The sequence below is a fragment of the Gallus gallus genome, chromosome 5 (genome assembly GCF_016699485.2).
Source record: "Gallus gallus isolate bGalGal1 chromosome 5, bGalGal1.mat.broiler.GRCg7b, whole genome shotgun sequence".
In the NCBI taxonomy this organism is placed as follows: domain Eukaryota; kingdom Metazoa; phylum Chordata; class Aves; order Galliformes; family Phasianidae; genus Gallus; species Gallus gallus.
Window position 1 is genome coordinate 11934041 of NC_052536.1, and position 16736 is coordinate 11950776.

Below are 16736 nucleotides of genomic sequence, written 5' to 3' on the forward strand. Positions count from 1 at the left end.
GTCCTAGAAGGCTCCAGGTTCTCTCAATACATGTGCAATACCAACAGCCAAACATAAAGCAAAAATGCACATGCTGTAGAAATGTACATGCATGCAACAGATCACATGTAAAGACCACCGAATAGAACATCCAAGAGGTTAACATCTTTATCTTATTTTTAATTAAGGCACCAGGTAAGAACATTTATGTAGATACTAACAAGCAGCAAAAAGACATCACTAACAAAGAGACAAAAATTACTCAGGGAAATTATTAAGAACAAAACCATCTGCATGTAAGGAAAGGCATTCTTCTGCACAGTTGCTAAAACATGGATCCTGCAGAATAAGCCTACTGAGAGTGGGAAAACTTCCAAATGTAATGAAAAGGGAATGTAACCTGCTCTTACATTAACAAGATGACTGTAGTAAGCCTTTTGTGACAAGGCTATTAGCAATCAGTGCAATGACTAAATGCAATGTGCTGGTTTGCTGGTACGGGGACTCACTACATCTGAATGGTTGTGGGTTTTTTTTTCATCCTATTCCATTAGGACAAAAGAAAGGAAATCAAAGATTTTGTTCACCTTCAATTACACACTGCTCAATGAGGTATTAATGGCATAAGAAATATTTAAAGAAAGAGATACTAGCCTCTTAAATTGATAAATAGACCTAAACATCTTTAAAAAAAAAAATTACAAGCTAGGAAAACCACCAACAAGAACATCTGCCAAATTCAGAAGCACTGAATCTTTTACAGTACTCTCCAAGCATTCACCCAGCATGCAAAAAGGCCAACAAACGGATCTCTGCATATGGCTGCAGCAAGCTTCATGTTAACTGAGACAGGCTGAGAGGGAAAGCTGGCAATAGAACATACATGCAGAGTAACTAGGATTTGTGAATAGCACAATGCAAAAGACCACCCACAGACATACCGGGATCCAGGCAGGAACCTGAAGGGCTGAAGGGGCAGCTGACAGATAAAGAATGACAAGTCACAAAAATGGCTCTCATCAATATTGAGTCACATGCCCCAAAAAGCTAAAAGGCAGAGAGTCTTTGTGGCAAAAATAAAAGGTGTGCGATACCACATCTGCCTGTGGAAAATGTTCGGAAAGGTTTGGGCACAATGAGGCCAGCTGCTAGATTTCTGTCAGAGAATGTGCAGAGAACACACCGAGGCCATTTTTTGTCTGCTCATTAACAAACCATGCAGGAGGGCCAGCAACGTGGCTGTGGGGCACTGGCTGGGAGGGAATGTGCAGATTTGGGATTCACTGGCACAGAAGCTGAATCCAGCTTCTGATTATGACCAAAAATAATGAAGCACTTATTAAAAAAAACTACATCGAAGGAACAGATGCAGAGCTAAACGCCTTCATTAAAGGGAACTAACGGTTATCCTCTGGCCAAAGGAAGCCAGTTTCATTTCAATTGCATTTTCTTCCCATACACATTTTTTTTTTTAATGGGGGGAACTATGAGAGGGCTGGGGATGGCAGATGTTTTCTGTTCAGAATAGAAGAATTCATTTGGAAGGGACCTACTTTCAGCAAGTCCAACTGCCAGACCAGCCTCAGAGCTAACCAAGAGTTGAAGCATTTCCGATTCTTTCTGTTCCGTTTATTACTGATAAATACCTACAAGTTTGTCAGCTTAGGTCATGAAGTCAAGAAGGGGTTGCAGCCTTCCCTCTGCTCGCAGTGACTACCAGGCTTTTCTCAGCATAACTTCAGTGACAGCTGCAATCCACAGCTTGCTTCAGCTGGAGGAATGTACTCTTAGTAAAAAACAAGCTGCAGTATCTTGGATGGGATTCTGGGGCAGTGAAGGTTTAGTTCGCTCCTTATCACTGAGTACTCTGTTCTTCAGATGAGAAAAATGAATGCTAGGAAATAAGCAGCTTTGGATGAGATTCAGTGCACTTCAACCACCTATCAGACAAGTGATTTAGCTATAGGTACCCTCAAGACTTCTTCAGCAGTCAATGGAGGCAATTCATCTTACCTAAACACCGGTGTCAAAAGCAAATTTATCTCTGCTGACTACAGGAGGAGACCAACCAATTGTCTTAGCCCAGGCAGATCATTTTTAAACAGCTGAAGATAGGTTATGACAAATCACATCTTGCAATGAGTATGAAGGTAAAGTAAAATTCCTTGGAAACAAGGAATCTACAAACACTGCTGCTGCCTAGTTTCAGGTTGCAACCTGTCTGCTTCTAACCCATTGTGCCCTGGAGATGAATCACTGAAATCTTTAAAAGCCGCTCTCTTTTCTTTCTCTGTGCACCTACTCCTACTCTTCCAGCCACACATACACAGAAGGAAGCTGGCTTTAAAGACAGATCGAGTATCTTGAACTAAGGTATTCAGCAGACGAATTTGCATATTAAGGGTACATCAAAGTATTTTAGCATAGCTCTATTGTATAAGCTCTGTGCTCTTAGCAATACTCCAACATCTCAAAAAATACTCTCTTAACTTTCAGTTAGTGCTACTCTGCAGATGGCTATAGATAAAGTTACAGTTGGCAAGAGACTGGCAACTTGCTGGGAGCAAGTCATAGAACTTCGAACAGAACCAGGGCAGAACCAAGAACAAAATGCAGTGTCTCAGCTACTCCTTCTGACTACTAGAAAACACTTTAAAGCTCACAAGGCACAACATAATATACAAAGAATTTAGGCTGTATCTCCCGTAAGTGGTAAAATACAAAGAAATAAAAAGTCTTTCTATGTTTTCACGATACCTAGTATCCAGGATTATCATGCAAAATACAAGTATAGGAATATCTCTCTATCACTTTTGCATTTTCATTAGCAAAAGTCATTCTGTCATTACAGGAAAACACTTGCAATTTTAAAGCATAAGAAACAGAGTTACTGTCAACTCTTTTCCACAGAAAGTCATGGAAACATAGAAGTAACTACAACAACAGTCTTAACTATTCTGCAAAGTCTTCTAACAGGCTTAGTAAGTGGAATATAAGACAGCGCGACTCCAGGGCATTTTATGTCACTTCCCAAAGTAGGAAGCAGCCCCGTGCTATGCAGCACCCACTTCTTTGCAGAGCTGCACTCACACCCACCTCTTAAGAAGTGAGTTGGCATGACCTCCAGGCAGCCCCACCAACTGCTGCTGAAGTTTCTTGGGACCATGATGCTCAAACACACACCTAGAGCAAATCTACAGGCACTGCAGTGCTCACTCAAACTGCAGATAAGAAACAACATGCCTGGATATCAAGCACGAACTCAAGTTGATACAGACATGTATCAAGATACTTCCAAGTTGGCCTCCAGACAGTTTACATCCCCAGTGCCTCCCCCAGACACCAGACCAAGACAGCTCATTCCCTCCCCAGCACAGTGGTACCCAAGTGACAAGTCAGCTGCCTTCAGGTCAAGCACCTGTGGCTGAGCCAGGCACCTGAGAAGAACAGCTTCCCATGGCCATCCAACAGGGGCTCACAGCACGCACCTGAAGCAAACATGGATAGAAGGATACACATCTAATGGAAATTTCACTTGGTAAAGCCCAGCCTGTAGTTTCTCCCTCAGTATCATTGTCCATTCCTCTGTAGGGGAAGACACAGTAAAAATAGCCCTCATAAAAATAAAAAATTGTATTCTCACACATGTGAGATGCTTCTCATACATGTGATGCATATGCCTACACACTGTTTTTATGCACGAGACAAATAACTAGGCCCATTCACTAGTGGTAGAGCCATCGTGCTAATATACAACATGAATGGAGATTTGTTTTTACAGAGCAAGCAAAAGCAGTAGCTCAGTGTCTCACTGCACAAATTAACATGCATCTATCGAAAACGAGCCTTCCACATTATACCAGACAAGCCCTGGCTTAGGTTCTTCACAGTTCTAGTTCACAAGGGATTTTATCTTCTCCTTCTCAGTTGTGCATTGCCATTTTGAAGACAAAAACCTGAAGAAATGCACAAAATTATATTCTAGGATTTAAAAACAATGTACTTGTAACTACAGATTCCTTGGGTTTCCATATTATCAGTTTCTGTGGAAGAACTGAAGTTCTGGAAGAGGGAGGTGTTTGCTTTGCTGTGAGTAGGTAGCAAGAAGGTGAATCTATTGCGAGCATTAATTGTTCACATTTCTGTTTTCACAGGCAAACGCAAGTGGTACTTCTTATGACTAAGGCTCACGGGTGCTGCGCAGGGTTTTCCTTTTGGTATTACTCAAACGTTTCAATTCCTTCCAGCAGGAATGCATCTCCACCTCAACACCGAACAAAATGTGGGCTCACGACTTTGTGCAAGGCTGAACGTGTCTGGTCCACTGACAATACATGAGGATTTTATCATACATGAAACTGCTGCAGTGCAGAGAAGAATAAGCATTAAAGATACTTGCTTTTTACACCTGTAAAAACACCTCGCAAAGTGGTCAGCGAGGAGATCTGTCATCAGGCTCTGAATGCAGCACTACTGTCTGCTCCATCACAACATCAGGCGTGGCAGTGACGTTCCTACCTGCAGCTTCCACCCCTGCCTCTCAGACTGACAGGAATGACACGTGTCAGTGCTCTAACTCTATATGATCGGCACTAGGCAATCATCGCCTCAGCAGTGAGACAGGGGCTGCAGTCCCATGACTATTTCTGTGTGATGTCAAGAAAAACAAATGGAAAATGCCTGTTACTAATTGCTTAGTAAGAGGATGCCCATGGAAAGTAAAATGGCCAAAGCAATATGTTGAAACACACCAAGAAGCGATGAGTGTCATTTCAGTGCCCCAAATCACACGGTGCCACAGCCATTTGTGCCAACATGGGCATAATGCATTCCTGTGTCAAATTTATACATGCTTTAAACAGAAATAAATGATTATTCAAAGAAAAGGAAGGGACAGCTGCAACTTGTTCTGACCTAGAACGCTACAGCCAAGACCTAGAACTGAAGGAACTGAAGGCCATCTTCAGCACAGCTTAGAAAAAGTAACAGATAATGAGAAGTGCAAAGACAAACACATGCAAGACTCTGACAAGCCCTTCAACCTGCACTACAGCTACATGCAACTTACTGTGTACACAGCGCAAACCAGAGGGGCAGAAATTACAGACAGCAAGGTGAGCAGCAGCGTGCAAGTGAAATGGTGCTTCCTTATTTGCTGGTTGAAATTAGAAGCAAGAGATCACATTGGGGTCTCTTAGGAATCCTCTCCTGAAGCAAGAAGAGCTAGGTAGGAGAGCATTTTGGAAATGATTTGGCACTTTGTGGTTTTTATACAGCAGCTCATTGTACCACACACAAGTCCAGTTACAAGTCTGTTGTCTTAAGGAGACCATGGATGTTTGGCTGTCAGCCCTTGGCAACTTATAAAAAATAAGTATGATAAAACAGAAGGTAAGAAGACATTTGATATGGTCACATTTATCTCCAATTTCTTCTTGTCTGACTGCTATTCGCTTCCCCTGAAGGGCTGTTTGCACCAATAAAAGAGAGTGTTTTGTTCTGGGATTTGTTTCTGAACATGTCCTTTTCTGGAGAATGCAATTCTCTGTAACTCAGAAGCAAGAGGTGACACACATAAACCTTCCGGCCATCTTCTGTAAAATAGCTTTGTGCTTCAATGGGCTTTAGTTTGGACGTTTCCCCTTTCATTTTCCATTATCAACTGCAAGGCCACATTCTGGTCTAGTTTCAAGACACATGATATGAATGTGTGTTACTGTTGAGTGAAGACTAAAAAACTGCTTGCAGATATTAAACAAGTGAGGGCTTTTTTTTTTTTTTTTTTTCTTTCCCCATACTTAACAAGTAATCTGAGGTGAAATCCAGAAGTCATGAGCAAAAGTGATAGAAATACAAGAGCAAAGTTGAGGAAAGAAGCAGGCATTGAGTTTCCCAGTTCCCTCCATACTGATTGTGCTGGCGGATTTGCTCACAGCTACGCAAACCTCATCACCTTATATAAGCAGTTAAAACCCATCAGTTAAATTATTAGGATGCCTTACTTTGACCGAGTTTCAAGCTGCAATGTTAGCGTAGCACAACAGCTCAGATAATAGTTCCCTGCAAGAGCAGCACTGCAGTTTTAACAGCGATAGCACTGCAGTGCATGTGTACATGCGAGAGCTTTAAAATACCTAGCTTGGTGCAAGCTATAGCATAGCTGGAGAAAAAGGGAATTCAGGACGAGCTGATTTACCCTTCGTTCTGGGAAGGATTTGTGGATTACATTTCCGTGCTGCAACTGTTGTTCTTGATTTAGCCTACTTGTATCTGGTTCAGACGTGCCTATACCACACTGTACTGTAGTGCAAGTGCACATCTAATAAATCCCTTACAGACCACGTGCCTTGCCTGACTCTGTTTTTGTGTTTGCTGTTATAGGGATTCTTAAACTAGCCACTGCACTGGGGGTCTAACGGGGTTAACTCAGGATCTACTCAAAAGCAAAACAACAGCTGGGTCACTTAAGCACCTAAAATGAGCAAGAAGTAAATGACTTAATGACAGTGTTAACATTAGGATGTTCACTCTGCTGCCACTTAAAACCATCATTTCCCTCACACAACCCAGTCCTGGGAACTAATCACATCCCTTTCAAAGAAGGAAATAGAGAGTGACTTTGACAGAGCTACGAAAAAAGATGAAAGCAAGCAAGCAAGCAAGCAAGCAAAAAAAAAAAAAATAAAAATCCCATGATTCAGACTTCATAGACCTTAAAGTGGCTTACTTCAAGTGCATGCACCAAAAATAAGCTGCATTTGTTCAGTATAAACTATAACAAAATCCTACAAAGCAATCTCACCACAAACTGCACCCTCAATCCCATCTATATCGTTTGGCCATTCTTATGATTTCAGATGCTGCCCTGAAATCAGAGTGTTTTCAGGATCTATTCTAAAGCAGAACCCAAGTGTTCTAGCTCTTTCAATTCCTTAAGAGGTAACAAAAGCTTGGAGGCTTCAGCTGTATCATTCAGGTAAACATTATCTGGCATAATTTGCTTATCAGAGAAGACACACAAATTCTCTTTCCTTTTCCAGGTAACCAATAGCTCGGAAGACCAGAAACCTAAGAACATAACCTCTACTTTTCTGCTGTAGTTTTTAAGCAGTATTTGAAATCCAAGTAAGTGTTCTGGAAAAACTAAGCAAATGATCAATAGCAGGTGTAGAAGTAGTGGGAGAATAGGCTATCTCAGGTATGGTGGGAAAAAAAAAGAGCATCACACCATAAGAATTAAAAATGCTCTGCAAGAGAATCAAAGCAGACAGCTTTAAAAAAAAAAAGTGCCCGGAAGGCAGGATGGGATCTGTTTCTCCAAACATCACTTCAAATCCATATATGACTGCTGAGTGAAGTCCAGAGGAATTGCTTGCTGATATTAAGCAAAGGAAATGTTCTGCCATCGATATCCATTAAAAGCAAAGCCTAGTCAAGTTACATAAACACCAGTTTTGACATACTTGTTTTTCTGGTGAACAACAGAGATTCTGGGCAAGATGTGAAGCACAGCTTACCAACTTTCACCTTTTTATATTCTTTATGGATTATATTGCACTTCGGCTACTTTTATCCACTAAACTATTTAATTTCAAGTCAATTATTCTTTATTTAAAAGAAAAGCAAAAGAGCTTCAATATTGAGTTGGCAAAAAAAGAGAAAAACACCGGACTAAACTTTTGCCATTTAGCTGAGCAGCATCACCACCACAGAGCAACTTCTCCATATTTCTCCTTGCAGTGCTCCCTTCAGCCTCCTCTGCAAATCCCAAGTCCATACATATGCTTCCTCTTCACACCGCTTCTCTCCAGCTTTCTCTTGAAGGTAAGCAATACTGGGAAAGAAATTTCAGAGAATTTGTGACGAAATGTGCAAGTGGCACCATTTGAGTTACTGTGGTTAGGAAAGACAAATATGTCTGTGGCAGAAGGCTCCAAGAGCATTTTGGGGGCAGCTCATTGCTTTGCTTCCACAAGTGTTACAGACGCCTGGATTCTGAACTGGGAACTGCTCCTTAAGTAGAGGGAGCAAGTAGAGTTGGTCTTTGGAAGAAGGCAAGTGCTGAAAAGCATCCTGAGATGGAAATCCCCTGCCTGTAATGCTGCAGAGATGAAAGTTCTGCTGTAGCACCATTTTCTGGACCCTGGCAGAAGAGCCACATCGAAAACAGCATTTATGCATCAGGTGCAAGGATCTGAGGATGGAAAATAAAATGTCTTTGGCATAGTGACAGGAAAGACAGCTGATGGGCAGAAGGATCCACAGGCTCCATGCCAGCTCCAGAAGGTCAGAGGACTAGAAGAGAGAATGCAAGCTGAGCCCCTAAGACACTCTTTGGCGCTGTCCCATCCAATCCACTGCATAACCTCGGGGTGAAGAGGAAACCAGCTGGAATCAGGACAGGAATATCTGGCACCATTTTGGAAGGACTTTCTCTGCCAGAAATCTGGGATAACAAAGTATTCTTCAGAACAACAACAAACTATGAAAAGAATATTTGACCAAATAAACAATTCAAAGCTTTGTTCTCCTGTCTTGGGACGAAATGCAAACCCTGGAAATAGAGCATCTCCGTAATTGGCCTCACTGCTCTTTCTCATGTCCACAAAGAAAGCCAACTTCTTCCTTCTCCCATTACAGCTTCACTAGGCTAATCACAGGGTAGGATCAGCTATATAGACAATAAGCTGAACTGGAAACCATATAGAAAAAATTAATTAAAACTTAAGGCCACATTTGGCACCATGACAAATAATCATCATTACACCCAAAGAAAAAGTAATAGCATGAAAGACTTTTAAACTATGGTTAATATTATTGCAAAAATAGCATAAAACACTAAAACCACAGATCAGCCCCAACTCTTGGTGAAACAGCAAGTTTCAGTTAGCAGCAAAGAGGGCCAGACACAATACACACGCATTTTGCATATAATATAAAAATAATTGAATTCTATACAAAGTAGTTGTCACTAACCTGCCATGTGGCTATATGAGAAGCTTGTTTTACTCTTTAAGATGTTGGAAAACAGAACAACCAGGAAAGCAACAATGTCAGACAATGCTGAGGTGTCTCATGAAGCTTTTCTTTTTTTGACTCCGCTTCAAAAGTCTTGTGATAACTTAAGATCTGCTGAACAGCAGTAAAGAAAACATTTACCATACAGAATAACCAAGATACCCTTATTCTACAAGACCACTTACTGGACAGTCAGTACACGGACCTGTTCATTCATGAGTAAACCAAGATGCCAATTCTCTTGACTCTGCTGGTTTCTTAAATATACTCAGGGACAGGAGACAAAAGTACTAAGACTTTCAAATCTTTAACAGAGGTGACCCATTCCCAAACTATTTAAGCACTTAAATATGCTATCTTACCCTAAATGAAAGCCTCTCCCTTCTTTTTTTGTGTCAGCATTTTAAAACTCTCTCCAAAGAATGGCTGCACTGAAATACAGACTTTGCATATGCAAATAAAGGATATACGTATATAGATCAGGTTTGTTACTGGTATCTGCATAGGCAGAATAAACATGGAGGTAAGGCATTACATTTCAGTAACTGCTTAGGAAACAGGACTGACTTTAAGTTGCAGCACTTTATTGTTTAGAACTGTTTTTACATCGTGTGCTGAAGGATGGTTCCATTAATTTCAGCAGCTCTGATTTTCAACACCTTCTCTGTGACGCAATGCATCCTGCTGAAAGGCTGCTGATTGAGCTAAATGTTTACTTTTCAACATGAAAGGCAGAGCTTTTCACAAATTTTGCAGGAGATCCATCTAATTAATTAGTTCTCACAACACATTCTTCTCTTTTTTCCCCAGAGCTCAGGGTTGTGGGGAGCGGGGTTTGTGTTTGTTTTAGAAAGCTCCTGGTGCTTCCACTGGCAAAAATCTTTCTTGCTGTTCCCCAAGAGAAGCTTTTCAGACACTTTTGCTACCAGGAATCCTTTAGGCTCTCCAGAGAACAACTAAAAGAAGATGACTTTGCATACATAATTCAACTTTTGATGATTTCATTTGATTAACTGATACTGACCTCAACCCCTCAGCCACAGGCAAGCCCAGTCCTTCCACATGGGCCTGCAGGGGTCAGACCCAGGTTCCAGACCCAGGTCCCAGGGGTGTGGGACTTCTCTGGTAATGCAATTAGGCACCCGGCTCTGCTGCAGGCTGGCTTCAACATTGCTTCCCCAGTTGGTCAAATGCAAAGGTCTAAACAGGATTTCAGCAGGAAAGGCAAGCCTTGACGGGAACAGCAAGGGGACCAATTGCTTCCCCTTGAAATGAGAAAAGAAGCCGTGAGAAAAAGGGCTGCCTGCAGCTGAGAGTAAAAACCTGACTCATGACTAATTCCTTCATTTTCAGCTATCAGTTTCTCTAAAGCTCTGTGCCTCTTAGCCTTGTGACTCTAAACCTTCTCATAATATATGGAGAACTCTGCCTCAGAAAGCCAAAACATAATCCTCCCATGAGCTCTGAAGGGATCAGTCAGATTTTCCCAGCAAACGGCAGAAGCCATCACAAGAGGAAGTAGATACCAGGGGACTAAGCTGCTGAGCATGACAAAACTGCTTGGGTCCCAGGCAATTCACTGGCTGCTGCTTCTACATTTTCCCACCTGGTCTGGACTATTTTAGCTACTTATATTGCTGCTTCTTTAGGCCATGGAGCATCTTTCACCACCTCCTCTACAACATGGTGTGATCTCGCTTTGAGCCCATGGATATTAGCAATGAAAATTATAATGAAGCAACAGTAAAAGAATTCTGTTTTATTTATTCAACCATGGGATTAGATATATATTGTTCTTCAAGTCTGGAACTTAAAAAAGTGAATAAAAACCCTACAGCGAAAGTGTTACTGGGTCCTGGAATCTTGGCTCATCTGTATATTTAGAACATACTTGAAAAAATGTACATTCAAATTTAACATAAGATGAGACATCATGCACTTACTTAACTGTCCTTTCTCACATGGTGACTGATATGAAATAAACCCGTCCTACTTCATTCAATCATAAAAAGAACTCGAAGGGAATCACAAAGGTAAGGATGCCTTTTTATAGGCCTGCTTTATGGAGCGATTCTGCAGGAAAACGCTCCTTAGTGCTTTTGTTTCCTCGTCTACAGACCAGGGACATTTGTCTAACCCAGGGTACATTATAAAGCCAATGGTTTGTAGCATTAGCTCATATCAAACCGTACATATAATGGTCTTGTAGGAAAGGAAGAAGAAAACAATGCATAGGAAAAGCAGAATTGAGTTGAGTAAGTTTAGTACAGACAAGCCACGTTCAAGGACATTTTAGGCTTCCTGAATGCATGAGACCTGCCGAGACGAAAATCTGCTCCTAAGAGTCAATATTCATTTCCACACCCACACTGGTCAGACCCTGAGGATTAAGTTAAAGCACTGAATTCCAGTACCAGGCTAGCAGCAGCACTTTGTGAGCGTGACATTTGTATCTGTACAGAGGGCTAAAACTTAGCAGGCTTCAAAAAGCACTTAGTTCCTCTTTTGCTTTTAGTTCGGTTTGGTACTTATTCCTTGTCTTCTACGTTCTGTGAGCAGCCTCCTTTCCCCCCATGATGTCCAGTTCCCCCTCCGTCCTCTTCCCATCCACAAAGCATTTCTGCAGATCTGTGCACAAAGACAGCATCAGCTGCAAGGATGTCAGAGCAACCCAGAATCCGTGTGGTACCTGCACACCAGCACCATCTCTTTCAATTTCTCTCTGCCAATAAAGGATCTAAGGAATTGCAGGTGGTTTTGCTTTCTGAGCAGGAGGCGAAGAGCTGCACCACGTCACTATAGCAACAGCTGCTGTGAAGGCTCTCCATTTTTATTGGCAGTGCTCGGCGTGTCTCACGGAGCCTCATGGAAAAATTTATACAAACGGAGGAACACAAAATGAAATATCCCAAAGGCCAAAGGAAAATATTGTGGAGATCTGCATCTTCGTGCATTGCTTAACTACTTCCCCCGTGGCAATGTGCTTCTTTTCCTGTACAGCGATAACGTTAAAATAGCATTTTAAAATTCACAACTTAAGCAGTAATTGAAGCCTCCACAGCGCCAAAAGAGAAGACATGGCTGCGATTGGCTCAGAGACACTTCAGCACATTGCTGTATTTGACAAAGCTTCAGCACTGGGAAACTGACACTACACAAATGGAGGGAGAAAAATCAGGCGCATGCACATTTTTTCATGGGGTAATGCTCATTTGCATAGGGATGTACTGAATTATTCATGTCTCCCAGACAAGATAAAAGAAGCACCCTTCTAAGAGAGATTTCTCATTACTGAAATGATGCACTTTTACAAGGAGTTTTCTGCACTCCCAGGAGCTGAGACCTGTGTGAACATAGCACTGAGATGCTCTGCCTGAGTCTTAGAAATCTAGGATTTGCTGGACAAGTTCAAGATTCCCAAACCAAGAAAACAGAGTTGAGCTCACAGCAAAATATGTGCATACCACAGCTTGAGGTGGCTTCAAGTATTCTGGAAAGCTACCAAATGGATGAAGCTGAGCTGGAAAACATCACCTCCAAGGCTAAGATACACTGTGCTGGAAAACCGGTTCTTGCTGATGGTCACCATTCATAGCTTCCAGCTTTACTCCAGTCCCACACAATACAAATCAAAAACACTTCCATGGATTTTAACAGTAACCACTGGCCTGAGAACTATTGCTGCTAGAATCTCACCTTGTTGACGAGGAGTATTAACATGGTCACACCCATTGTTTCCCCCCATGCTGGCTATTCCCCTGTTTTCAACTCCACTGTCACAATTTCTTTCTCAAAAAAACAAAACAAAACAAACAAAAAAAACCACAACTGTCCCAACCACTTTTTTATTCTAACAATCATCTAAAATAACTATATTTAATAGCAAGGTTTAGGGAAAGCAGCCGCACTGTTAACGCAGCTGTTCTGAATGTAATACCCCTGCAGTACACAACGCGATCAATCTCTGCTGCCTTGAAAGGATGAAAATGATGTGCTGCCATGGAAACAGGAAGGCAAATGTTTAGGCTGCACATCCCTGAAGAGCTGCCCCACCACCGTCTTTAAAGCCTGCTAATAAAATTTTAATCAGTGATTAGAATGAAGTGAATTTCACCTCCTGCTTGACACCACAATCTCAGTTCAGACAGTGTCAAGCTCTTTTAATGTTCCCTGTATCCAGCTATGCCGTGTAACATTAAGAATGAATTTATGCACAAACAGAAATGTCAACATGTGCTTATCTAGTTCAGCTACTCAAAACAATAATTCCACCCAGCAATAGACACCGGCTTCCTGAACTAAAGTTTTGTGCATGTAGGAATGTGCTTTTTGATTTATTTATTGATGCACCGTACCTCCACTTAAAGCAAAACCAAAATACACATCAAACAGCCAAATCAAGCAAATCCATCGCTAGCAACTGAAGGCCATTAGCCAGGAATATGCCTATGGGCAATGTAACAGTCAGCCCAGCGCCAGAGTGATCCCTCACCAGCTCCCCTAAACATCCGCTGTTTCCTAGAAATGGCAGTTTCCATCTTAACCTGATTTACCTGCAAATATTTCAAGACACTGCGGTTCAGGAAGTAAAAACACATTTCCAGGCAGCCAACAGAAAACAGGCCAAGCTGTTTGCTGGCAAAATTCCACTTGTTTCACCATTACAATAGCAGAGAATTTGGCTCCAAGCATGCAGCCATCAATTAACTGTACAGCTAAATATGTCAGTAAATCTATTTGTTATTACATGATAAGCAAAACTCTGTTAACTCTCTTTACTAGTCTATTAGCTCATTCATTATAAGTAACGAAGTGCAACAATATCAGAGCACACTAATAAATGGTTACAGGTACATTGGCCAGAAGAGACAGGCCAAAACAGGAGTACCTTATTTAGTAAGTCCAAAAGGAGAACTGGCTTCAACAGACGAAGAGAAAGCTGAGGTACTGAATGAGTTCTTTGCCTCGGTCTTCACTGGTGGCCAGGATTCTAGTCTTTCTCACGCCCCTGAGCCCTGCACCCCCAAGCCTCCAGGTGGGGACCAGGGGGGCAGAGCAAGTCCGAGACCGCCTCATGAGACTGGATGAGTACAAGTCTTTGGGACCGGATGGCGTGCATCCCAGGCGTGCATTACCTGGACTTGACCAAGCCTTTGACATGGTCCCCCACCACATTCTTATCTCCAAATTGGAGGGATGTGGATTTAATGGGTGGACCACTCGTTGGATAAGAAATTGTCTGAAAGGCCGCAGACAGAGGATGGTGATCAATGGTTCTATGTCCAGGTGGAGGCTGGTAACGAGTGGAGTCCCCCAGGGGTCTGTGTTGGGACCGGTGCTCTTTAACATCTTTATCAATAACATCGACGATGGAATCGAGTGCACCCTCAGCAAATTTGCTGATGACACCAAGCTGAGTGGTGCAGTTGACACGGAGGAAGGAAGGAATGCCATTCAGAGAGACTTTGACAGGCTTGTAAGGTGGGCCCGGGTGAACCTAATGAGGTTCAACACGGCAAAGTGTAGGGTTTTGCACTTGGGCCGGAGGAACCCCAGGCATCTATACAGACTGGAAGGAGCAGTCCTTCAGAGCAGCCCTGCAGAGAAGGACCTAGGGGTCCTGATGGATGACAAACTTAACATGAGCCAGCAGTATGCTTTTGCAGCTCAGAAAGCAAATGATATCCTGGGCTCCATCATGAGAGGGGTGGCCAGCAGGGACAGGGAGGTGATTGTCCCTCTCTACTCTGCTCTTGTGAGGCCCCATCTGGAGTACTGTGTCCAGGTATGGAGCTCCCAGTACAAGGAAAGATAGAGAGATGTTGGAGAGGGTCCAGAGGAGGGCCACAAAGATGATCAGGGGGCTGGAGCACCTCCCCTACGAGGACAGGCTGAGGGAGCTGGGCTTATTCAGCCTGGAGATGAGAAGGCTGCAGAGTGACCTCATTGTAGCCTTTCAGTACCTGAAAGGAGCCTATAAACAGGAAGGGAGTAAACTCTTTGAAAGGGTAGATAACAGCTGGACAAGGGGAAACGGTTTTAAGTTGAAAGAGGGAAGATTTAGGTTGGATGTTAGGGGGAAGTTCTTTACCAGGAGAGTGGTGAGGTGCTGGAATGGGCTGCCCAGAGAGGTTGTGGATGCCCTGTCCCTGGAGGTGTTCAAGGCCAGGTTGGATGGGGCCCTGGGCAACCTGGTCTAGTAAATGGGGTGGTTGGTGGCCCTGCCCGGCAGGGATGTTGGAGATTCATGATCCTTGAGGTCCCTTCCAACCCAGACCATTCTGTGATTCTGTGATTTGTATTCTCAGCCATAGAATGGTAAAGGTAAAGCAGAGAAGACAAAGAATCTATACCGTAAACAAAAGATATATATAATTTTTTAATGCAGTGACACATCATAAAGGACTCTTAAAATTTTCAATTAATTTTCACTGAAGTGTATTGTATTTATCTCAGCTTCAATATTGCTGGCAGAGGGACTTCAGTGGTCCATTCTGGCAGAAAGAAAAGCAGCTCCCAAGCCAACTAACTGCAGCAGAATACGTTAAAGGCCAATGTCAGAGGTGATACAAGTGACAAGAGGAACAACATACCCTTTACAAGAGGACACAAACCACTGCTTTCAGCTTCAGAGACTTAGAATAAGGATCATTTCTCACACTTCTCCCCATAATGCCAGTGCTTGCAGGAACATGGGCATCCCTTACCTCCTGGCACGTTTGGCCTTCAAGTTTTCTAGAAAAACCTTGACTTGAACCTTCTGTTCATCTGCACAAGATGCTTAAGGTGCTTGTTTTTTTAAATTAAATATCAGATACATTGATTTCTTCTGAGAAGAGGAACAACACTGCAATTTCCTTTTCCTGGCTCTGTAATTAATATGAGGACTTAATAGTTGCAAGCCCAGCCCTCCTGAAAACCAGGATCCCACTGTGTAGGCACCACATAGCAGCACGCAGCAACAGAAGCCTGCAGCTGAACACCAAGACGGCCAAGGAGTATTAACATAAAGGAAAAATCCTGAACCTTCCAGGCCAGTACATTTCCAAGGAAATAAGCAATTGCACTCTGCCCACCTTGGGAATGCTTAATACATTCAGATGTCTGCTTTCCAATACTATTTTGTTTTAGAACATATAATACTAGATGAATGCTAATTTAGGACAATTTGCCTTTATAAGTCTTCTTTAACTGAGGCTTGTAAGAACATATTTCATCAAAGCTCTTCGGAATAAACACTCTGTTCTTGATGGAACATATTTATCTATAAACTTACTCAAACTAAAGTTGTTCTCATATTTCACCCTATAGAGCTCTATTTTTGTATTTGAATAAATTTGATACATCGCCTGTGAAGCCTGCATTTTTCAAGAGACAACAGAAATGACAAAAAATAGATAAAATCTGGATTTCTGCTTAAAGGCTACAATGTTTTCCCGTTGCTTTCATTTCCAATGCATTTGTTTCTTCCCCAAGGTATCTATCACTGTGATATTTAAAAGGATTTATTTGCTCACAGCTAAGCAGATGATATGTACTCACATTACAAAACTCCTGTCATACAACACCAGCACTGTTTAGCCACCTCCTTGTAGGAGGCCGCTCGTACTGGGGACAGCAGTTGGGACTATCATGAGCTGTCTGGACAGGCTCACCACACACAGTACATGGGGTATTGTTTTTTCTCCTACTGTGAAAAAAAAAAAGTCTGAAACGTCATTATTCAATTATTCAGTTAT

At 42.3% G+C, this 16736-nt stretch overlaps 2 protein-coding genes across 11 annotated transcripts in view; one reads left to right on the forward strand and one right to left on the reverse strand.

Annotated features, from left to right (window-relative positions):
• KCNC1 (potassium voltage-gated channel subfamily C member 1) overlaps window positions 1–6636 on the forward strand; it is a 116427-nt gene extending 109791 nt beyond the window's left edge. The window contains exon 3 of one of the 2 annotated variants that reach the window (XM_046942021.1): window positions 4230–6636. In XM_046942021.1, the coding sequence (XP_046797977.1) occupies window positions 4230–4393 (164 nt within the window). In that variant the 3' untranslated portion in view covers window positions 4394–6636. Of the gene's footprint in view, window positions 1–4133; window positions 4175–4229 lie in introns of those variants that run through there. The other variant, XM_046942022.1, reaches the window with a different exon arrangement.
• Window positions 1–16736, reverse strand: part of SERGEF (secretion regulating guanine nucleotide exchange factor) — a 132227-nt gene that overhangs the window by 2884 nt on the left and 112607 nt on the right. For 2 of the 9 annotated variants that reach the window (XM_046942041.1, XM_046942037.1), the window contains one exon: window positions 921–958. The exons of the other annotated variants lie outside the window; for them this stretch is intronic. In XM_046942041.1, coding sequence (XP_046797997.1) covers window positions 921–958 — 38 coding nt within the window. The remainder of the gene's footprint in view (window positions 1–920; window positions 959–16736) is intronic. 9 annotated transcript variants of the gene reach the window in all.